Consider the following 24,462-nt stretch of genomic DNA (forward strand, 5'->3'; position numbering starts at 1 on the left):
TTACTCCACACACAAAGATGCATACAAAGCTCTCCCTCGGCCTCCATTTGGAAAATCTGACCATAACTCTATTCTCCTGCTCACAAGCAAAAACTCAAACAGGAAGTACCAGATTAATACAGAAGTAGTCCGATGAAGCGGATGCTAAGCTACAGGACTGTTTCGCTAGCACAGAATGGAGTATGTTCAGGGATTGATCCGATGGCATTGATGACTTTACTGCATCAGTCACCGGCTTCATTAATAAGTGCATCGATAGGGGCCTTCCGATTGGCGCAGCAGTCTAAGGCACTGCATCGCAGTGCTAGAGGTGTCACTACAGACCCAGGTTCGATCCTGGGCTGTATCACAACCGTCCACGATCGGGAGTCCCATAGGGTGGCACACAATTGGCCCATACATACATATCCCAACCAGAAGCCATGGATTGCAGGCAACATCTGCACTGAGCTAAAGGTTAGAGCTGCTGCTTTCAAGGGGCGGGACACTTATCAGACATACCGCTATGCCTTCTGACGAACCATCTAACAGGCAAAGCGTCAATACAGGACCAAGATCGAATCCTACTACATTGGCTCTGACACTCGTCGGATGTGGCAGGGCTTGCAAACTGTAATGGATTACAAAGGGACACCCAGCAGCGAGCTGTCCAGTGACGGGAGCCTACCAGACGAGCTAAATACCTTCTATGCTCGCTTCAAAACTAGCAACACTGAACCATGCGTGAGTAAGACCTTTCAACAGGTTAACATTCACAAGGCCGCAGGGCCAGATGGATTACCAGGATGCATACTCAAAGCATGCGCTGAAAAGCTGGCAAGTGTCTTCACTGACATTTTCAACCTCTCCCTGACCAGTCTGTAATACCTACATGTTTCAAGCTTACCACCATAGTCCCTGTGCCCAAGAACACCAAGGTAACCTGTCTGAATGACTATTGCCCTATAGCACTCACAACTGTAGCTATGAAATGCTTTGAAAGGGTGGTCATGGCTTACATAAAAACCATCATCCCAGACACCCTGGACCCACTCCAATATGCATACTGCCCCAACAGATCCACAGATGACGCAATATCTATTGCACTCCACACTGCCCTTTCCCACCTGGACAAAAGGAACACATACGTGAGAATTATGTTCACTGACTACAGCTCAGCGTTCAACACCATAGTGCCACACTGATCCTCAACACGGGTTCCCAACAGGGGTGCGTGCTCAGCCCCATCCTGTACTCCCTGTTCACCCATGACTGCGTGGCCACGCACGTCTCCAACTCTATCAAGTTTGCTGATGATACAACAGTGGTAGGCCTAATTACCAACAGCGACGAGCCTACAGGGAGGAGGTGAGAGCCCTGGCGGAGTGGTGCCAGGAAAATAACCTCTCCTTCAACATCAATGAAACGAAGGAGCTGCGAGAGCACGCCCCCATCCACAGTTAATGCTGTACACACCTTTTCTACTCATATACTGTCCATACTGTCTATACACACCATTATATAAAGTACACCATTCACATACAGTGCCTTCAGAAAGAATTCATACCCCTTGATTTATTCCACATTTTGTTGTGTTACAGCATGAATTCAAAATTAATTAAATTGATTTTTTTTCTCATCTGTCTAGACATAATACCAAATAATGACAAAGTGAAAACACTTTTTTAGAAATGTTTGCAAATGTATTGAAAATGAAATATAAAAATATCTCATTTACATAAGTATTCACACCCCTGAGTCAATACTTTGTAGAAACATCTTTGGCAGCAATTACAGCTGTGAGTCTTTCTGGGTAAGTCTGTAAGAGCGTTCCACACCTGGATTGTGCAACATTTGCCCATTCTTTTTTTCAAAATTCTTCAAGCTCTGTCATATTTGTTGTTGATCATTGCTAGACAACCATTTTCAGGTCAACCATAGATTTTCAAGTAGATTTAAGTCAGAACTTTAACTACAATGTTGTTGATCCATCCACAGTTTTCTCCTAACACAGACTGTAACTGTTTTAAAGTCACCATTGGCCTCATGGTGAAATCCCTGAACGGTTTCCTTCCTCTCCGGCAAATGAGTGAGGATGGACACCTGTGCCATCCAAAGTGTAATTAATAACTTCACCATGCTCAAAGGGATATTCAATGTCTGCTTTTCTTATTTTTACCCATCTACCAATAGGTGCCCTTCTTTGCGAGGCATTGGACAACCTCCCTGGTCTTTGTGGTTGAATCTGTGTTTGAAATTCACTGCTCGACTGAGGGACCTTACAGATCATTGAACATGTGGGGTACAGCGAACAGGTAGTCATTCAAAAAATATGTTAAACACTATTATTGCACAGAGTGAGACCTTGCAACTTAATACGTGACTTGTTAAGCAGATTTTTACTCCTGAAGTTATTTAGGCTTGCCATAACAAAGGGGTTGAATACTTATTGACTAAAGACATTTCAGCTTTTCATTTCGAAATAATTTTGTAAAAAAATAAAAAAATCCACTTTGACCTTATGGGTTATTGTGTGTAGGCCGGTAACAAAACAAATCTAAATGTAATCCATGTAGACAGACAGACAGACACATACACACACGTACAGTACACACACGTCACATATGCACGCACACACAGCATTTACTATTGCTCAGCAGATTCCTAATGCTGAGAGAGCCCAGGGGCCCCTGACAGAATGGGGTGGAGACACTTTAAACACACAAGCTGTCCTAAGCTAAATTGAGCTGGAGTCTCAAACCAGGAGAATCACATTTTGGGACCTGAGTATTTTACACCAAACCCAAAAACCAAGTCAAAATGGAGGCCACATTCCTGCAAAGCCATTAACCAACCCCACTTGTTTGTTTGGCATATATCGCCCGCACCCATATACTGTAAACTAGTGTAACAGACACACCACACAGGGGGGAGATCCATAAACTGGGCCCATTGGCTGATATGTGAGGTCGTTACATAACACAGCTGTACTGTTACAACATAGCCTAGCCGGCATGACAGAACAAAAATGGGCATGGATCATTACCTTTGATCAGGGATAGAGCCTGCAGCTCCAACTACTGTCTCAACATCCCAAACAAGTTGGACTGAACTTGACAGTTAAGTGCCTTGGACGAGAACACAAACCTAGCTGATGGTCCATTACTCTCCATTATTAACTTCCATTCAAGATCTGGTTTACATACGGGAAGGCCTTCAGTAATACTTAAACAAGGATAGACAGAGGTTGCCCCTGATACTGACACAGTCGGATATCCCCCCACCCACCCTAGATCTGTAATTGAAGGAAACTTCTAGCTCAAGCTATACACTGAGTATACAAAACATTACAAAACATTCGATGACATAGACTGACCAGGTGACTCCAGGTGAAAGCTTTGATCCCTTATTGATGTCACTTGGTAAATCCACTTCAATCAGTGTAGATGAAGGTCAGGAGACAGGTTAAAGAAGGATTTTTAAGCCTTGAGACAATTGAGACATGGATTGTGTATGTGTGCCATTCAGAGGGTGAATGGGCAAGACAAAGGTGTTCCTAATGTTTGGTATACTCAGTGTATAGCAACACATCATAGTTTATATGCAGCGGTGATGCATCACTATCATATTGTGGTTAGTGAATGGTTCTGTATGGCTCAGTTGATAGAGCATGGCGCTTGCAACGCCAGAATTGTGGATTCGATTCCCAGAACCACCCATACGTAAAGATGTTGCAAGCATGACTAAAGCCCCATTTACATCGTGACATATTTCATTACGCCGTACGTTATCTTTATGGAGTCTTGCCCCGCTACTGAACTGACAAGTGTAGTGTTTGTAACGCAAGATGGAGAAGAGCCTGTCTCTCGTCAGAGATCGCATTTATTTTTGGCAGATTGCAAAATATGACCTTTTAATTCAAGACAGGATAAATATATTGTTTGAGGTGATAACACCTGTTTTATTTAGTAACTTTTTCCTCAACTTGTTTCTCTAACTTTATAGCAAGTCAAGGTAGCTTGCACTGCAGAACAGCTAACTAGGTAGCTAGTTAGCTTGCTAAAAGCTAGGCTAGGTTAAAGATACCATTGTAGCTAGCAACCTCCACCTAATAATTATCATCAAAAACAAAGGTCATTACCGTCACAATAAACTTACAGGAGGCAACAGTCATATAATATTATTGGCTTAATAGCCAATGTGTATTATTTTACATTACTATTAAAATAGTACTCACTTATAGTAATGGGTAAATGTTTACAAGTTGCTAGCCATCCCATAAAGGCATCACCGAAAACCACATATTTTCATCTTCTTCTATGGTTTGGTAGCTTCCTGTTCTTTGACAGACTCTAGCTGGACTGAAGACGATGCAAAGTAAAAAAAAAAGTCAAAGTATGCAGCGTCCGTCTTGCCGTTGTGGACATCCCCATTGAAATGCATGACATCCGGCGCAACGTAGCGGAGTGCTTATGGGTAATGTGAATGAGTGTTCAGTCGCTTTGGATAAAAGTGTCTGCTAAATGGCATATATTATACTATTATATATTAATCAGAGGAAGCATAATGCTAATGAAATATTCCTGACCTCCATGCCAATCCGAAATGGCTCACTCTGACCATTATGACAACATCAACATCAACAAAAACAAAACACACAACATTCCTCCTCCTGTTTCTTTCCAAAAGCTCTAACCCAGGCATTGCCAGGCCAGCACCAGGCTCCAGGCTCCAGGCTCCAGCCAACTGAGCCTCCACCAGGACCCTCTCTATGATTCCAGCCCCCAAACCTTGCAGATATCCAGGCTTAGATTCTCCTCTCCCGTTGGTGGTTCAATTCTCCTGTAGTAGTCTCCATGATGACCACTGTTCAGACATACCTACAAAAGGTTTATCCAAATACCATCTCCATGTCGATCCATCCTCTACATACCTACAGGGCTTCTCCCACATTGGTCCCCTATGCACACACACACACACATACCTGGGGTGGTTTCTCTAGTGACAGTGTGGCCCATGGGGTGTTATCGGACCACCAGCCACTCTGCCTGTGTGTTGCCCGGATCTTGGCCTTGCTCTTGGTTGGACTCTTCCTTACGCTGTCTCTCAGGTTGGTGAACTTGCCCCGGCTCTTAGACATGGAGGCAGGCAGCGTGCAGGAGCTGTAGTTTACAGAGCTCCCAGAGAGAGGGAGCGGTTGCAAGAGCAGTGGGTGGAGGTTCAACGGAGGGGTGTTGGGCACCTGCTGCATCTGGTGAGGATGATGCTGCTGGCGCTGTAGCTGCTGCTGTTGTAGTTGATGGTGGTGTATCTGTTGGTGTTGTTGGTAGTGTTGTAGTGCCTGCTGTTGGAGCTGCTGGTGGTGTTGGATCTGTGGCTGTTGTTGTTGATGGTGCTGTAGCTGCAACTGTAGCTGTTGGGGGTGTTGAATCTGCATCTGTGGTTGTTGGAGCTGCTGTTGGAGCTGGATCTGCTGTTGTTGGAGGTGTTGTTGCTGTCTGTGGATCACACCCAGCTGCCTCTGTTGGGTGTGTTGGACCCGGGACTGGTTCTGGTTCCCCAGGGCCTGGTTCCCAGACGTCTTACTCAGCCCGGAGACCACCATTCCTGGGCTGGGACTGCAGCCCTCAGGGCCCCCGCAGCAGTATTCGTGATTGTGGTAGTAGGTGGTCATGGCTGGGGCTTAGACGTAGGTCCAAGAAAATATGTAGGAATAGTAGAGTTGGAGATGGAGATGAGGAGTAGGTAGAAAGCCTGGTATTCCTCTTCGGTCTCCTGTAGCAGGCTAGCTAGCGGTGTATAGCGGGCTACCGGTGAGAGAGACCTCAGCACAGCAGCACAACACAGAGATCTCCAGTCTTATCCTCTGGCTGTAGCCCCCTCTCTCCACTCTCACTCACTCTCTCTCTTTTTCTCTTCTGCACTGCTTCCCTCTCTCAGACCGCTCAGCGTCTCTGCCTCTCCATCGCTCTTGCTCTGTCTCTCTGCCTCTCATCCCCCCTCTCGTTCCCTCTCCCTCGCTCGCCAATTAATGAGCTCCAGTGGGCACTGCACATGACAGCACACAGGCATGAATAATCAATGTGGAGCCGGGACTGTGATATGGGGATCAGGGCTCATCAGTGGACCCTGGCTGACCCTCCATGCTCCCTACAGTGGGAGGAGGAGTGTGATAGTTGCCTGTCTAACTCACATCTACATCCACAGGCTTTTGTTTCTCTTTTCACGACAGCATTAGCAGTGTTTCCCCTATATTCATTTAGAAGCGGTGGAGACTGCGCTATTGGCCACACCAATTACCCCCCCCCCACCCTACAAAAATTATAATATAGAAAACGCTGACCAGTGAATGCTTCTAAAGTACGAGAAGTTTAACAGTGGATGCGACCAGCTGTGGGGCTACTCTGTATGACGACACAGAGACAGCACGCGTTAAGAACACAGAAGTGTGTCATCATGGATGTGGTACTGTACATGCTGTACAGAGAATGAAACTCTATCACCAGAAACAACTCTATAGTTGTTTCTGACATACACTCTGTACTAACTCTGCATATAATGGGTTGCATATTTTTTTCCAATTGACATTTTTGTCATTTAGCAGACGCTCTTATCCAGAGTGACTTACAATTAGTGAGTGCATAAATTTTTCATACTGGCCCCCCGTGGGAATCGAACCCACAACCCTTGCGTTGCAAGCACCATGCTCTACCAACTGAGCTACAGGAGGGCCAATACACCAATAGAGATACATTAGAGATACAGTGCCTTGCAAAAATATTAATCCTTTTGGCATTTTTCCTATTTTGTTGCATTACAACCTGTAATTTAAATTGATTTTTATTTGGATTTCATGTAATGGACATACACAAAATTGTCCATATTGGTATACTGAAATGGAAAAAATAACTTGTTTCAAAAAATTCAAAAAGTTTCAAAAAGTGGTGCGTGCATATGTATTCAACCCCTTTGCTATAAAGCCCCTGAATAAGATCTGGTGCAACCAATTACCTTCAGAAGTCACATAATTAGTTAAATGAAGTCCACCTGTGTGCAATCTATAAGTGTCACATGATCTGTCACATGATCTCAGTATATATACTGTACATCTTTTCTGAAAGCCCCAGAGTCTGCAACACCACTAAGCAAGGGGCACCACCAAGCAAGTGGCACCATGAAGACCAAGGAGCTCTCCAAACAGGTCAGGAACAAAGTTGTGGAGAAGTACAGATCAGGGATGGGTTATAAAAAAATATCTGAAACTTTGAACATCCCACGGTGCACCATTAAATCAATTATTAAACAATGGAAATAATATGGCACCACAATAAACCTGCAAAGAGAGGGCCGCCCACCAAAACTCACGGACCAGGCAAGGAGGGCATTAATCAGAGAGGCAACAAAGAGACCAAATATAACCCTGAAGGAGCTGCAAAGCTCCACAGCGGAGATTGGAGTATCTGTCCACCACTTTAAGTCGTACACTCCACAGAGCTGGGCTTTACTGAAGAGTGGCCAGAAAAAAGCCATTGCTTAAAGAAAAAAAATAAGGAATCACGTTTGGTGTTCGCCAAAAGCCATTTGGGAGACTCCCCAAACATATGGAAGAAGGTACTCTGGTCAGATGAGACTAAAATTGAGCTTTTTGGCCATCAAGGAAAATGCTATGTCTGGCGCAAACCCAACACCTCTCATCACCCTGAGAACACCATCCCACAGTGAAGCATGGTGGTGGCAGCATCATGCTGTGGGGATGTTTTTCATCGGCAGGGACTGGGAAACTGGTCAGAATTGAAGGAATGATGGATGGCGCTAAATACAGGGAAATTCTTGAGGGAAATCTGTTTCAGTCTTCCTGAGATTTGAGACTGGGACGGAGGTTCACCTTCCAGCAGGACAATGACCCTAAGCATACTGCTAAAGCAACACTCGAATGGTTTAGGGGGAAACATTTAAATGTCTTGGAATGGCCAATTGAGAATCTGTGGTATGACTTAAAGATTGCTGTACACCAGCGGAACCCATCCAACTTGAAGGAGCTGGAGCAGTTTAGCCTTGAAGAATGGGCAAAAATCCCAGTGGCTAGATGTGCCAAGCTTATAGAGACATACACCAAGAGACTTGCAGCTGTAATTGCTGCAAAAGGTGGCTCTACAAATTATTGACTTTGGGGGGGTGAATAGTTATGCACGCTCAAGTTTTCAGTTTTTTGTCTTATTTCTTGTTTGTTTCAAAATAAAAAATATTTTGCATCTTCAAAGTGGTAGGCATGTTGTGTAAATCAAATGATACAAACCCCCCCAAAATCCATTTTAATTCCAGGTTGTAAGGCAACAATATAGGAAAAATGCCAAGGGGGTGAATCCTTTCGCAAGCCACTGTAGAGATACATTAGATACATGATGCGGTACATTTCCTCAGTGTGCATTTAATATTTGTAAAAGTCACAAGCATCTATCGGACAAACAATGCCTAGGGTCATATGACCAAAGCAAAGACATATATGCATGGTATTTCATGTTTATTAAAATTATATATAGTAATGCGCCCTACTAGCAGTCATATGCTAAAACTCTATAGGGCTCCAAGGCAGGTGGCATTAATGTGTGTCATGGCTAGCCCTCACCAGAGAGATTTGAACTGTTCACTTGTTCCATTGTAACGCACAGAGAGACACATAGACAGGCTAGTACATGAGAGTCTTTATAAAGAGCTAACACTAGTGCTGAGGGCACTGAGAAAGAAAGAAAGAAAGAAAGAAAGAAAGAAAGAAAGAAAGAAAGAAAGAAAGAAAGAAAGAAAGAAAGAAAGAAAGAAAGAAAGAAAGAAAGAAAGAAAGAAAGAAAGAAAGAGGAGGACTGTAACCCAGAGTAAGAAAGAATAAGACTGAGTGAGAAAGAAAGAGACGAGAGTGAGAGAAACAGAGAGACAAGACAAAAGGGAGGACTGCATATCAGGGTAAGAGAGAGAGAGAGGTGGTCTCTACTGTATGTGAAGTACTAACCCTAGAGGTTATTTTATTCCACCAGTTAAAGTGGCTACAAAGAATAGGTTAGCATCTTACCGCTAAAAACACCACTCTGACAAAGGACAGCCCTGAAAGACTAGTAATTGCATTAAAAAGAAAGGGAGGGGGAGAAAGAGAAAGAGATGGACAAAGTGTGTCGGATATACTGGAAGACGTGTACAGGAACCCTTCAAATACAATGACTGAATATAACCTCTTCATGTGAAACTGTGTAAACTGTGTAATTATTAGCCTAACACAAAGGCACGACAAGCGAGGGAGATTTACTCAAAACACTTACTACAGGAATGGGTAATAACAGATAATGGACTGCATTTACACAGCATTTTTCACCCAAGGTCTCAAAGCACCTTGTACAGTATGAGGATAACCCAACCCAACCACACCCACTTGATGGTTTCTATTGCAGTTTACGTACCGTCATGTACAGGGGGCTGTATGGTTTAGGGGTTTCAAACTTTCATGCACTGTGACCCATTTGAGGCCTTTCAGATTGTCTTGTGACCAACCCAATATTACTGCCCACAATGTAGCATTACGCTGTGACCATAATAGTATGTGCTGGGACTCTCCCTTTGGGAACCACTGTAGTAATGGCTCTCCCATTAGCAGTCACTGGAGAACACATCCCAAGACTAAACACCAGGGGGCTCTACAGACCCACAGGGACCGGCACTCACACTGGCCTATAAGGATGAAGCTTCTCATAGACACTGATCTAAGATCCATTTTGTGCTTCCCCTGCCTAATGGTTAGGATTAAGATTCAGAGAGGGTAAACTAATCCTAGATCTGTGCCTACAGGCAACTTCTACCCAGAGCGGCCAATAATTATCAGGAACGATTACAAGGCCTCATACAGAGAGAGAGCCTCATGGTACTTGAGATGCAGACAGACTGATTGGTACAGACAAGGTCTTTATTGGATGCTAGTTTAATTATAAATGTCTGTGATACTGTTTCAGTGTATATGGAAATTAATGAGATTACTACAATACACATTTTGCAGGTCTTGCTGTGATATATTGTGTCTGTGATCAATGGAATGGTAGAAAGGAAATCCTTTGAGATGATTATCAAGATCATATTACATTACATTTCATTACATGCACGTACATTACCATCTGAGTCAAGATGATCAACTAGGGCTAGGCCACTTCTGCTACCTGATGACTTTCGGTATCAGCCATTTAAAGAATCTCTGAAGAGCTTTCATATACATCACTTACTCCAGTCCCATTGCTCTGACTGACTGGGAGAAGTGATATTGTAACTTTATCAAGAGCCAGGCCAACTGTAACTCAATTCTGCCCAGTGTCCTAGGTGTGCACATAGAGTAGGATTGTGCTGGCACAGTAAATGGAATATCTCCAGTGTAGAGTAAACTGTATGCAACGGTCTCTAGGCCTGCCCAGGCAAGGGCAAAGGTACTCTCATTTGGACATGAGGCAGTTCACTGAGAGTAAGGCAATGCCTTGGTGGAAATAACTTGGTACTGAGAATTCAAGGAGATGGTAATGGGAAGAGAGAGAGCATGTGTATGTGGTGCGTGTGGGAGAGTTGATCTGCGAGGCAGAGTGAGTCTCCGTCCCACACAGTCAGCGTGATGCAGTGATAAAATAACCACACACTTTTCCATCTGCACTTACCCTCCCTCCCTCCCTTTTTTGTTGTTGTTGATATTTTCGCTGCACTGTCAAGAGGAGAGCTCACAAGTAAACATTGTACCGTTTACACCCCGCTGTATACTGTGAATATGACGAATAAACCTTGATTTGATTGGAGCCAAGACTGCAACAAAATAACACAAAATAACAACGACAGGTGGCACTTATGTGTGTGTGTGCGTGTGTGAGTCTGTCTGAATTTGTGTTTGTCTGAATGTGTGACATGTCGAAGCCTGTGTTTGTGTGTGTTTGTGTCTGAGCGTCTGTCTGAGAGTGTGTCTGTCTAAGCCTCCCGAGTGGCGCAGTGGTCTAAGGCACTGCATCGCAGTGCTAGCTGTGCCACTAGAGATCCTGGTTCGAATCCAGGCTCTGTCGTAGCCGGCCGCGACCTGGAGACCCATGGGGCGGCGCGCACAATTGGCACAGCGTCGTCCAGGGTAGGGGAGGGGTAGCTCAGTTGGTAGAGCATGGCGTTTGCAACGCCAGGGTTGTGGGTTCGATAAAATAATGTATGCACTAACTGTAAGTCGCTCTGGATAAGAGTGTCTGCTAAATGAGTAAAATGTAAGCCTGTGTGTGTCTGTCTGTCTAAGTGTGTGTGTGTGCATTATACAGGGCAGATGGCTGATAGGGAGTAGGGAGAGCAGAGGAGGGTTATTATTTGGTTGAGGTGAGCTGCCTTCTGGTGTTGGATACAGCATCACTGCCTAGCCATCGAAAATGCACCACCGTGTGTGTGTGCGCACACGTGTGTCCAACACGCACCAGCACAACCCACAGCTAGCTGAGTCAAAATAAATAAACTAAAATACAACACGTGACGCCATTGGAGGAGAGGAGAGGACCAGAGAGACCTTCTGGTCTTGATGACGGCTACGATGCAAGGTTATGTGTCGTCTCTGGGGGCTGGTGCTACTCTGATACATCAAAGACCAAGACCATAGAGGATTACACAGACAAATTGGCCAATTGAGAGAGGGAGAGAGAGTGTGACAAGAGAAAAAGAGAGAGAAAAAGAAGGTAGCCTAAACACACACACACACAGAGCAGGTAGCCTAAACATGTACACACATTAGCAAAGATTTTCAGTTTGCAAACACACACTGGAATAAGTACCTGAGTGACTGAGTGAGGGCTTTGCATAGGAGCTTTGTTGCATATTTTTTTGTGGGACTAGAAAAATGTCTGGAACGTAAAATAATGTTATTAAGCAGTTCCCATGCTTTTCAAATAACGGTTCTGTTCCGGAACAGTATGGATCACTTTCGTTCCAGGTTCCGTTTCTGTTCCTTGAAAAATGTAGGTTCAGTTTCCTGAACCGGTTCCAACCCCTGGATCCTTGCATATGAACCTGAGTGATAGAGTGATAGAGAGCTGTTGTAACTAGAGCAGGCGAGGCGAGCAGGTGCTGTCATTGGAGCTTAATGGACGGGGGTGCTGAAAGGAGCTCACAAAGACCAAGGCTTTACTCATTTAAAACTACAAATGACTTCTAAATTAGCTGCCACCATTCACAGGGACTTTGTCAAACAGCCTCTGGAAATACACTAGCCCTGACAGTGGAGAGATATGGTCACGAACAGTAGCTAGAGATGCTTATGCTAATACACAAACGCGAACACACGCATGTACACAGAAGGTAATATATTCCCTCAGGTAGGCTACACACTAGATCAGTCACCTGAGAGAGAGACAGGGGAGTAAAGGGGATTGCTTCTGGGACTGAGAGTGAGGAGACCGTTTCCACTAGAAGAAACTACTTTCTCTCTCAACCAGGTTCATATTCAAGGATCCCTATGTTTGGGGATGGATCCACCAAAGCAATCCTCCTGTGTTTTCCCTCCGTTTTACATGATAGTCTGTTAAGAAACACTGTAGTTTGTGTATAAGTTTCCTCCACAGAGATGTTCATGTCCTCATGCATTATTACAGAGCCCAACCACAAGACAGAGAGACATTTACCTCTCTGCTTTCTACCATTACTCCACTCCAGTTATAGAGAGACCTACATCTCCAACTATGTTACCTGAGAAAGCTTTTGAACACCCGACCACACTAGAAGACAGGCACTAAATATGACATAAAAAAGTACTAGTTTCAAGTTTTCTACACAATGGACATACATCACATCATTCAATACTGCATGACCATACAGCTCTGTACATTATGTAGTCCTGTACGAAGCATTGCTTTACAGGAGATCTAGAAGTATACAAGACTCAGCCCCCAAGCATGCTCGATGCAGACACACACTCACACACTGCATGCACGCACCTGCACACACACACACAGACACACACGTGAGCACTACAGTTTACTCTTCCTCCCAGTGCCCTTCTCCATCCTTCCCTCTCTCAAAAGTCTCCATCCATCCCTCTCCATCAGTAAAAGACTGTGAGGATGAATTTATGTAAAGTGATGGCCCCCCACCAGGCAGCTCCAGTCACAGCGCAGCAGGTATGATGGGCCATTATTCCTCCGCTAAGTGCTCTGGATAACACCTTGGGATTTAGATTTTATTGGGATCCACATTAGCTGATGGCAATGGTGACAGCTAGTCTTCCTGGGGTCCAACATATACCAAAAAATACATTACAGACAAAAATACTTTACATAAATTTTTAAACATTACAGACTTACACGCATACATACAGATGTAGGATCTTAATTTGATCACTCTTTTGTTGCTGAGAATTTTCCTGCACAGCAGGAAGTGCAAGCTTGTAGTGTATTCAAGGTTTAAAAAGGCTTCTAAATGTCAGACTGGATTTTCCCTAACAAAAAATGTATCAACCCCTACAAATAATTTCATTAATTATAATCCACATATCACATTTCCTTTTGCTGCAGGATTATTTCCTGCTGTATCAAATTGGCTCAAATTAAGATCCTACATCTGCATACATATGCCTTAACTAGGTTGACTAGGTCATACAGGGGAGAGGTGCTGTGTTGTGAGGTGTTGTTCTACTGTTTTTTTTTTAAATAAAATGTTGCTGTTTACTTAATTCATTTGAGATGGAAGGGAGTTCCATGTGATCATGGCTCTATATAATACTGTACGTTGCCTTGAATTCATTCTGGACTTTGGGACTGTAAAGAGACCCCTGATGGCATGTCTGGTGGGGTATGTCTATCAGAGCTATATGTAAGTTGATTATACAGACAATTTTGAATTTTTAACACAATAATATTACTCACAAAAAAAGAATTGATGCAGTCAATCTCTCCTCTACTTTGAGCAAAGAGAGACTGACATGCATACTGTTGACATTAACCCTCTATGTGCATTGTTCTGGGCCAACTGCATCTTTTCTAGGTCCTTCTTTGCAGCACTTGACCATATCACCGGGCAATAGTCAAGTTTTAGATACAACTAGAGCCTGCAGGATTTGTTTGGTCGACTGTGCTGTTAAAAAAGCTGAGCTTCTTTTTACCTCTCCCCATCTTTACAACAATTGAATCAATATGCCTTGACCATGACAATTTACAGTCTAAGGTGACACAAAGAAGTTTAGTCTTCTCAACAGCCACATCATTCATTAACAGATTCAGCTGAGGTCTAGAATTTAGGGAATGATTTGTACCAAATACAATGCTTTTAGTTTTAGATATGTTCAGGACTAGTTTATTACTAGCCACCCATTCAAAAACTGACAGCCACTCTTTGTTTAGGTTTGCAGTGATTTCACTAGCTGTGGTTGCTGACGTGTATAATGTTGAATCATCAGTGCACATAGACACACAGGCTTTGTTTAATGCTAGTGCTAAATAATTAGTAAAAATAGAGAAAATAGAGAGCAGTAAAGGGCCAAGAAAGCTGCCTTGCGGAATACCACACGTTTTACATTAGAGAAGCTTCCATTAAATAAAACCCTCTGTGTTCAATTGGATAGATAGCTGTCAACCCATGATATGGCAGAGGATGTAAAGCCATAACACATACATTTTTCCAATGACAGATTATGGTCAATAATATCAAAGGCTGCACTGAAGTCTAACAATACAGATCCCACAATCTTTTTACTATCTATTTATTTCAGCCAATCATCAGTTGTTTGTATCAGTGCAATACATGTTGAGTGCCCTTCTCTATAAGCATGCTGAAAGTCAGTTGTTAATTTGTTCACAGAGAAATAGCATTGTATCTGGTCAAACACCATTTTTTTCCAAAAGTTTGCTTGGAGCCGGTAGCAAGCTGATTGGTCGGCTGTTAGAACCAGTAAATGGGTACCGGAATGACTCTTAGAACCATTCTTGGGTACCGGAATGACTTTAGCTTCCCTCCAGGTCTGAGGGACGCTAAAGATATGACAAACAGGAGTGGCAATATAGTCCGCTACCATCCATATAGTCCGCTACCAGCTTTCCATCTAAGTCATCAATGCCAGGTGGTTTGTCGTTATTGATGGACAACCATTTTTGTCTCTCCACACTAACTTTACAGAATTCAAAATGACAATGATTTTCTTTCGTTATTAGCTATTTTATGCATGGATATGATGTCTCAGTTTATTTTGGGCATTTCATGCCTGAGTTTGCCCACTTTGCCAACAAAATAGTATAATTGCCAATATCAAAAGGTTTTGTGATGAATGAGCCTTCTGACTGACTCAATGAAAGATGGAGTTGAATTAGTCTTTCTGCCCATAATTTAATTTAAAGTACTCCAAAGTGTTTTTCCATCATACTTCACATTATTTATCTTAATTTCATAATACAGTTTCTTCTTCTTTTTGATCAGTTTAGTCACATAATTTCTCAATTTACAGTAAGTTTGCCAATCAGATGTGCAGCCAGACTCACCACTACTTTTGCTTAATTTCTCTCAACCATACAGTTTTCAATTCCTCATCAATCCACGGAGCCTTAACAGTTCTAACAGTCAGTTTCTTAATAGGTGCGTGTTTATCAATTACTGGAAGAAACAATGTCATAAATGCATCAAGTGCAGCGTCTGGATGCTCCTCATTACACACATTGACCAACACATTTTTTTTTTCTTCATTTTCAACATAGGAATCACTACAAAACATTTTGTATGATCTCTTATATACTATTTTAGGCTTAGTCTTTGGAACTTTGGGGCTTCTGAATATAGCCACTATATCATGGTCACTACATCCAATTGGTGTGAATACAGCTTTTTATCTTTATCTTTTTATTTTTTTTATCAATACACGTGGATGATATATACTGAACAAAAATATAAACGCAACATGCAACAATTTCAAAGATTTTACTGAGTTACAGTTCATAGAAGGAAATCAGTCAATTGAAATAAATTAATTAGGCCCTAATCTTTAGATTTCAAATGACTGGGCAGGGGCGCAGCCATGGTTGGGCCTGGGAGGGCATAGGCCCACCCACTGGGGAACCAGGTCTAGCCAATCATAATTCGTTTTCCCCCACAAAATGGCTTTTTTACAGACAGAAATACTCCTCTGCACCGCCCCTCCCCCTCAGACAATCCTGCAGGTGAAGAAGCCAGATGTGGAGCTCTTGGGCTGGCGTGGTTACACGTGGCCTGTGGTTGTGAAAACGGTTGGATGTACTTTCAAATTCTCTAAAACGACGTTGGATGTGGTTTATGATAGAGAAATTAATCTTCAAATCTCTGGCAACAGCTCTGTTGGACATTTCTGCAGTCAGCATGCCAATTGCACGCGCCCTCAAAATTTGTGGCATTGTGCTGTGTGACAAAACTGCACATTTTAGAGTGGCCTTATGTCCCTAGCACAAGGTGCTCCTGTGTAATGATCATGATGTTTAATCAGGTTCTTGATATGCCACGCCTGTCAGGTGGATGGATTTTCTTGGCAAAGGAGAAATGCTCACTAACAGGGATGTAAACAAATTTGTACATAACATTTGAAAGAAATAAGCTTTATTTGCATATAAAACATTTCTGGGATCTTTTTATTTCAGCTCATGAAACATGGGACCAAAACTTTACATGTTGCGTTTATATTTTTGTTCTGTATAGTTCCTGTAGTGTTTGTAAACACCCTGGTAGGTTGATTAATAACCTCAACCAGATTACAGGCACTGGTTACAGTGAGAAGCTTCCTCTTGAGCGGTATTGTGAATGAGCTGAGTCAGTATGACCGGGTGACTCCTCCAGTCTCTAGTCAGAGCTATGGTAACACTGAGACAAGGAAGATGATGAAGAAGACAATGAAGATGAAGAAGAAGAAGAAGAAGAAGAAGAAGAAGAAGAAGAAGAAGAAGAAGAAGCGGAAGAAGGACAGGAAGCTGGGGAGCAGCAAAACCAAGACAAAGGCAGAGAGGAAATGTCGGGTGAGGGTACATGATCAGAAGATGCAGATGATCCTCTGCCGGAGGGCAGAGGTTCATCTTATATGGCGACACCCCCGTCAGATCTCGGGCCCTGGGTGGAGTTGGTCGAGTTGCCTGATGGCACATGGGCCATGAAGCAGATGACACCACGGATTTGTCTCAACTACGAAGGAACCAATGTGTTACCTGACTGTGTAGACATCACGTGTAAAGGAGCCAATGTAACTTTGCTTAAATGTCACCTGTAAGGTTTTGGATGTTTTGTGTAGCTGTATTCAAAGCAGGCATGTGCTTGGACAATTAATGGGTATAAAAACCTATGTAAAAGATAGGGAAAGAGTGGAGATTCTGGGGAAGAAAGATAAGGAGCTGAATGGTGTACTAGAATTAGAAGACTTTTGGGGTAAGGTAAGAACAGAACTTAATTACTATTGTTAGAAGCTACTGCATTGTAATTGCTATATAAAAAAAACACAATAAAATCCATCAGTTGTGAAATTGTGGAACCAAAAGAGAAGCATTACTGGTTTTCATTAACTAGTTAAATTACTTGTTGAATAAAGTGCTGAAGAAGAAAAGTAGCATTATAACAATTACAGGATCAGGGGGTTCACCTTAGGTGTCCTGCGGCCAGAACATATTGTGGGCGCACTGAGTATCTATAGTTTGTCCTTACTCAGACAAAAGTGATGAACCCCTGCATGCAGCTAAGAATCATGACTCGTTTCAGGAAACTAGGCGTATGTCGCAAGTCACTATTTCACAGGAGAGGCATTTGAAAGTAAAAATGTTTTTATATTAAAATCTGTTTTGGGGCAGAAATGCCTTCTGGAACATGTGAACGTTCATGTGCCTTAATAACAAACTTGAATGCCATCTGTAAATATGAATAAAATGGTTAAATTACGAGCCTAGTTGGTTTAGCCACAGAAAAAGACAGGAACCTTCCCGCTAGCCATGATTGGCTGAGATAATGGGTGGGCTGGACATGCCGAGAGATGAGTTCGGATTGGTCTGGCATGTAGCATGATTCTGTCTATAACATGAGCTTGTCAGTATGGGTAGGTAATCCTTTCTAACGCAGCTTTTTTTGAAAGATATCACGTAGTAGAACTGCAAATGTGTTGCACTCCACTTTCTGGAGGACCGAGTTTTGAAATCAGTGGAATGCCCGGTGGAAGTAGAGTATGATAGCTAAGGAGATGGAGAAAATTCTGGCGTTTGATTGCAAATATGCAGAGGGAGTCGAAAGGAGAACACACAGAAGGCTGTTGTATAAAACACCTGTCTCCGGATTACATCTTCAAAGTAAGGGCAACCATGGCATCCGTGACAGAGAGGGAGAAGCGTCCATCCATGTATACGGGTAAGAGAGTCTAGCTAGCTACATTTTCGATATTATACATTTAATAGCAATTACAGTGAGGGAAAAAAAGTATTTGATCCCCTGCTGATTTTGTATGTTTGCCCACTGACAAAGAAATAATCAGTCTATAATTTTAATGGTAGGTTTATTTGAACAGTGAGAGACATAATAACAGCAAAAAATCCAGAAAAATGCATATCAAACATGTTATAAATTGATTTGCATTTTAATGAGGGAAATAAGTATTTGACCCTCTCTCAATCAGAAAGATTTACGGCTCCCAGGTGTCTTTTATACAGGTAACGAGCTGAGATTAGGAGCACACTCTTAAAAGGTGTGCTCCTAATTTCAGCTTGTTACCTGTATAAAAGACACCTGTCCACAGAAGCAATCAATCAATCATATTCCAAACTCTCCACCATGGCCAAGACCAAAGAGCTCTCCAAGGATGTCAGGGACAAGATTGTAGACCTACACAAGGCTGGAATGGGCTACAAGACCATCGCCAAGCAGCTTGGTGAGAAGGTGACAACAGTTGGTGCGATTATTCGCAAATGGAAGAAACACAAAAGAACTGTCAATCTCCCTCGGCCTGGGGCTCCATGCAAGATCTCACCTCGTGGAGATGCAATGATCATGAGAATGGTGAGGAATCAGCCCAGAACTACACGGGAGGATCTTGTCAATGATCTCAAGGCAGCTGGGACCATAGTCACCAAGAAAACAATTGGTAACACACTACGCCGTGAAGGACTGAAATCCTGCAGCGCCCGCAAGGTCCCCCTGCTCAAGAAAGCACATATACATGCCCGTCTGAAGTTTGCCAATGAATATCTGAATGATTCAGAGGAGAACTGGGTGAAAGTGTTGTGGTCAGATGAGACCAAAATTGAGCTCTTTGGTATCAACTCAACTCACTGTGTTTGGAGGAGGAGGAATGCTGCCTATGACCCCAAGAACTCCATCCCCACCGTCAAACATGGAGGTGGAAACATTATGCTTTGGGGGTGTGTTTCCGCTAAGGGGACAGGACAACTTTACTGCATCAAAGGGATGATGGACGGGGCCATGTACTGTCAAATCTTGGGTGAGAACCTCCTTCCCTCAGTCAGGGCATTGAAAATGGGTCGCGGATAGGTATTCCAGCATGACAATGACCCAAATCACACGGCCAAGGCAACAAAGGAGTGGCTCAAGAAGAAGCACATTAAAGTCCTGGAGTGGCCTATCCAGTCTCCAGACCTTAATCCCATAGAAAATCTGTGGAGGGAGCTGAAGGTTCGAGTTACCAAACGTCAGCCTCGAAACCTTAATGACTTGGAGAAGATCTGCAAAGAGGAGTGGGACAAAATCCCTCCTGAGATGTGTGCAAACCTGGTGGCCAACTACAAGAAACGTCTGACCTCTGTGATTGCCAACAAGGGTTTTACCACCAAGTACTAAGTCATGTTTTGCAGAGGGGTCAAATACTTATTTCCCTCATTAAAATGCAAATCAATTTATAACATTTTTGACATGCATTTTTCTTGGATTTTTTTGTTGTTATTCTGTCTCTCACTGTTCAAATAAACCTACCATTAAAATTATAGACTGATCATTTCTTTGTCAGTGGGCAAACGTACAAAATCAGCAGGGGATCAAATACTTGTTTCCCTCACTGTATGGGCTAGGTTACATGTGCGACTATGATTTTAAAAAGTCACAAAAAAAGGCTTTGTTTCTTGCCTTACGCTGGGCATCATTCACAAGTGATAATATATAATTCACAAGTGATAGGCTAATATTGTCAACCATCAGACTATTCTTGATTTAATCTTGTCTTTACATATACTAAATAATATATGTGTGAAATTTGTTTGATTTTGAATGGACCATTATAATGCACGTCTCGAAAACAGGGGAAGGGGGAAAAAAGACATGTCATCTATGCACTTAAATAGTGAATGGAGGTCGCTTTTCCCGTGGTTCATTTTCATGCCACCCAAGTAGACTATACTGCTGTTTTAAAGAGAAGCAATGTGCTTAATATTAGGAAAGTTGAGAAATAAATATAGTAGGCCTAGCCTATAGAAAGCTGATGGGATCCTCCTCTTTTTAATAGAGGCCATCACTCTGTATTTCTCATGCAATTGCAAAGCCTATAGAAATGTTGCGCAACATGAGCTCATGGGCTCTCATGAAGTGTATGATTAGATTCCGCTGTGTACCAGGCAGTTAGCAAGTTTGGTAGGCTACTAATGACCATCAGCAGCATCAGAGCTTGGAGAAGCCTAATTACCGTGACTAAACGGTCACGTGGAATTTGACTGCCTTCATGACTCGTGACCGCGGGTGTGTGAGTAATATGGTCACCGCAACAGCCCTACTCCTCAGTAAAAGGCACATGACAGTCACCGCAACAGCCCTAGGTGGAGCTAGAAAGTTGGCTGTCAGAAGTATTACAATGTAAACTTACTTTTAATCCGTCTGTCTGCATATTTCAAGACATGGCATATGGGGGTGTAGTGATATACCCAATGGGTTGGACAATTCTCATCTCATCACTCATCTTGAAAAAAACATATACTAAAAACATGAAAATCAACCAATCCGCCATCATTAACATGAAATAGCATGGGCGACCGATGAAAAACACATTTGTACAATTTAAGGCCAAGTGGCAAACAATAATGCAGGCACTAGGGATGGGGGGGTGAGCATGCGGGTCTGGGCAGATGAGATGTAGTCGTTATTTGTGTGCGTATGTAAGTTGTGGTTCATATGCATAAGTTTGTATTTGGAGTAAAACAAATTATTATAATATTCATTAATAAAATATAAAGACACTGCCCAGACAAACAGCAGTAGTGAAACCAGAGGCCCCACTACAGTAGTGACCATGTGCCCTCCTGCCTCACTAGACACACAGAGAGAAATCAGTAGTGACCATGTGCCTTCCTGCCTCACTAGACACACAGAGAGAAATCAGTAGTGACCATGTGCCCTCCTGCCTCACTCGACACACAGAGAGAAATCAGTAGTGACCATGTGCCTTCCTGCCTCACTAGACACACAGAGAGAAATCAGTAGTGACCATGTGCCCTCCTGCCTCACTAGACACACAGAGAGAAATCAGTAGTGACCATGTGCCCTCCTGCCTCACTAGACACACAGAGAGAAATCAGTAGTGACCATGTGCCCTCCTGCCTCACTAGACACACAGAGAGAAATCAGTAGTGACCATGTGCCCTCCTGCCTCACTAGACACACAGAGAGAAATCAGTAGTGACCATGTGCCCTCCTGCCTCACTAGACACACAGAGAGAAATCAGTAGTGACCATGTGCCCTCCTGCCTCACTAGACACACAGAGAGAAATCAGTAGTGACCATGTGCCCTCCTGCCTCACTAGACACACAGAGAGAAATCAGTAGTGACCATGTGCCTTCCTGCCTCACTAGACACACAGAGAGAAATCAGTAGTGACCATGTGCCTTCCTGCCTCACTAGACACACAGAGAGAAATCAGTAGTGACCATGTGCCTTCCTGCCTCACTAGACACACAGAGAGAAATCAGTAGTGACCATGTGCCTTCCTGCCTCACTAGACACACAGAGAGAAATCAGTAGTGACCATGTGCCCTCCTGCCTCACTAGACACACAGAGAGAAATCAGTAGTGACCATGTGCCCTCCTGCCTCACTAGACACACAGAGAGAAATCAGTAGTGACCATGTGCCTTCCTGCCTCACTAGACACACAGAGAGAAATCAGTAGTGACCATGTGCCTTCCTGCCTCACTAGACACACAGAGAGAAATCAGTAGTGACCATGTGCCTTCCTGCCTCACTAGACACACAGAGAGAAATCAGTAGTGACCATGTGCCTTCCTGCCTCACTCGACACACAGAGAGAAATCAGTAGTGACCATGTGCCTTCCTGCCTCACTAGACACACAGAGAGAAATCAGTAGTGACCATGTGCCTTCCTGCCTCACTAGACACACAGAGATAAATCAGTAGTGACCATGTGCCCTCCTGCCTCACTCGACACACAGAGAGAAATCAGTAGTGACCATGTGCCCTCCTGCCTCACTCGACACACAGAGAGAAATCAGTAGTGACCATGTGCCTTCCTGCCTCACTAGACACACAGAGAGAAATCAGTAGTGACCATGTGCCTTCCTGCCTCACTAGACACACAGAGAGAAATCAGTAGTGACCATGTGCCTTCCTGCCTCACTAGACACACAGAGAGAAATCAGTAGTGACCATGTGCCTTCCTGCCTCACTAGACACACAGAGAGAAATCAGTAGTGACCATGTGCCTTCCTGCCTCACTAGACACACAGAGAGAAATCAGTAGTGACCATGTGCCTTCCTGCCTCACTAGACACACAGAGAGAAATCAGTAGTGACCATGTGCCCTCCTGCCTCACTAGACACACAGAGAGAAATCAGTAGTGACCATGTGCCTTCCTGCCTCACTCGACACACAGAGAGAAATCAGTAGTGACCATGTGCCCTCCTGCCTCACTCGACACACAGAGAGAAATCAGTAGTGACCATGTGCCCTCCTGCCTCACCAGACAGCCCTGATCTCTCCTCTCCAGTCCCAACTCATTGTGGCTGACAGGACAGGACAGGACACTGAGACAACACTGTGAGGAAGCTAGCCAGGTTAGTTAAGCTTGGTCAAGGACTAAATTACTGAATAACTTGATGAGTAAAATAACAATGGAAAAGCAGAATATCTAATGCTCCAGAGAGGTGTTAGTAGGGGGCTAGGTGCCAGGGGACCAGGGGATTGGGTCTCTGTTAACGTTTCACGTTCTATAGTACACTCCCAGGCAGTGGGGATTTTAGCATGTACATTTTGGTGGGGCAAACTAAAAACATTTTTTAGATGCATGCCAGCAAAGCCACTACACAACACAACACTAAACAATACATTAATGTAGTTGTTTTGAACGTGGCAGACGTCATGCTGGATTGACAGCATGGCCAATGTTGATAGTTAATCCTTTTAAGCTTGGAAAACAGAAAACAAAACCCAGAGTTGGACCACACACCCACTCCACTGAACAGCAGAATAGTGATTGATTTGCAATGCTTGCAGTTAGCTCCTGATTCCTTCCAAACCAGTAATTGTTGAATTTGTGATTTCCAACTTGTGTAATGTTTATGTCCGATAGGTTTTATCTATAATTTCTCTTCATAGAACAAGGGTTGAAAAGGGTTTGCCAGTAGATTGTCGACTTGATTCATGATGATGACTGCTAGCTTGCTACTTAAGATTTTAAAAGTATAATGTTGACATGATCAGTCCAATCAAAGCTACGGTAGATATAATGTGATTTGACGTAATTTTATCTGTGGCCAATGACCTTGAGCCTTCTTGGATGGGCACTTCTAATGTAACTCTAAGGCAGCACCCAAGGGGCTTGAATTTTCAAGCTCTCCCCGTAGATTTTGCGGCGACGTAGTGTCCCCATGGTGACGTAGTGTCCCCATGAGTGACAGAACACTAAGCCAATCACGGCGCAACTAGAGAACGTTACCAACCCCAAGCCACCACCACAGAAAGCACTGAGCTAGGCTGAAACACTTACTCAAGGAAGCAAAAAAGAGACTACGTTTGTATGTGGCTTTATGAACTCAATTATTATTTTTTGCAAACTGATATGTGACACGTATTAATGCCAAAATAACATGCAAAACAGGCAACAACAAAAATATTTTTTGTTTTGTTTATGCTAAACAGGTGGGCGTTGCCACTGCTTCCAGGACTGACAGCTCTACATCTCTCTTTCCAAGACTGAGGAAACAGACATCTTAGTTTAGCCTTTCAGCTTTCAGCTTTTGGAAACGTTCTGCATTTTTTGCCTACATGCTTTGAGAGTTATTAGAGCATCAGAAGCTACCATAGTAACTGAGGAGTAGAAATATAAATATTGTTTCCCACACAAGTATCAGAGACCACAGTCTACACAGGCAAATATCAAGCCCAAACAATCGAACACACCAGATAATAAAAGCAGGGATTCCACAGTGTGAACGCATTTACAGTATACCTGTTGGTACTACAGGTGTACATATACAGGTATGTAAGCTGGTATTACCTGTGTGGCTCCAACCGTGATGCA

At 43.3% G+C, this 24,462-nt stretch overlaps 1 protein-coding gene across 12 annotated transcripts in view; it reads right to left on the reverse strand.

The window, feature by feature from the left end:
* Positions 1 to 24,462, reverse strand: part of LOC121540404 (disks large homolog 1-like) — a 309,734-nt gene that overhangs the window by 136,312 nt on the left and 148,960 nt on the right. For 3 of the 12 annotated variants that reach the window (XM_045207745.1, XM_045207742.1, XM_045207743.1), the window contains exon 1: positions 4,964 to 5,892. The exons of 5 other annotated variants lie outside the window; for them this stretch is intronic. In XM_045207745.1, coding sequence (XP_045063680.1) covers positions 4,964 to 5,653 — 690 coding nt within the window. In that variant the 5' untranslated portion in view covers positions 5,654 to 5,892. Of the gene's footprint in view, positions 1 to 4,963; positions 5,918 to 24,462 lie in introns of those variants that run through there. 4 more of the 12 variants (XR_006657467.1, XR_006657468.1, XM_045207741.1 and 1 more) reach the window with 3 other exon arrangements.

The sequence above is a fragment of the Coregonus clupeaformis genome, chromosome 26 (genome assembly GCF_020615455.1).
Source record: "Coregonus clupeaformis isolate EN_2021a chromosome 26, ASM2061545v1, whole genome shotgun sequence".
In the NCBI taxonomy this organism is placed as follows: Eukaryota; Metazoa; Chordata; class Actinopteri; order Salmoniformes; family Salmonidae; genus Coregonus; species Coregonus clupeaformis.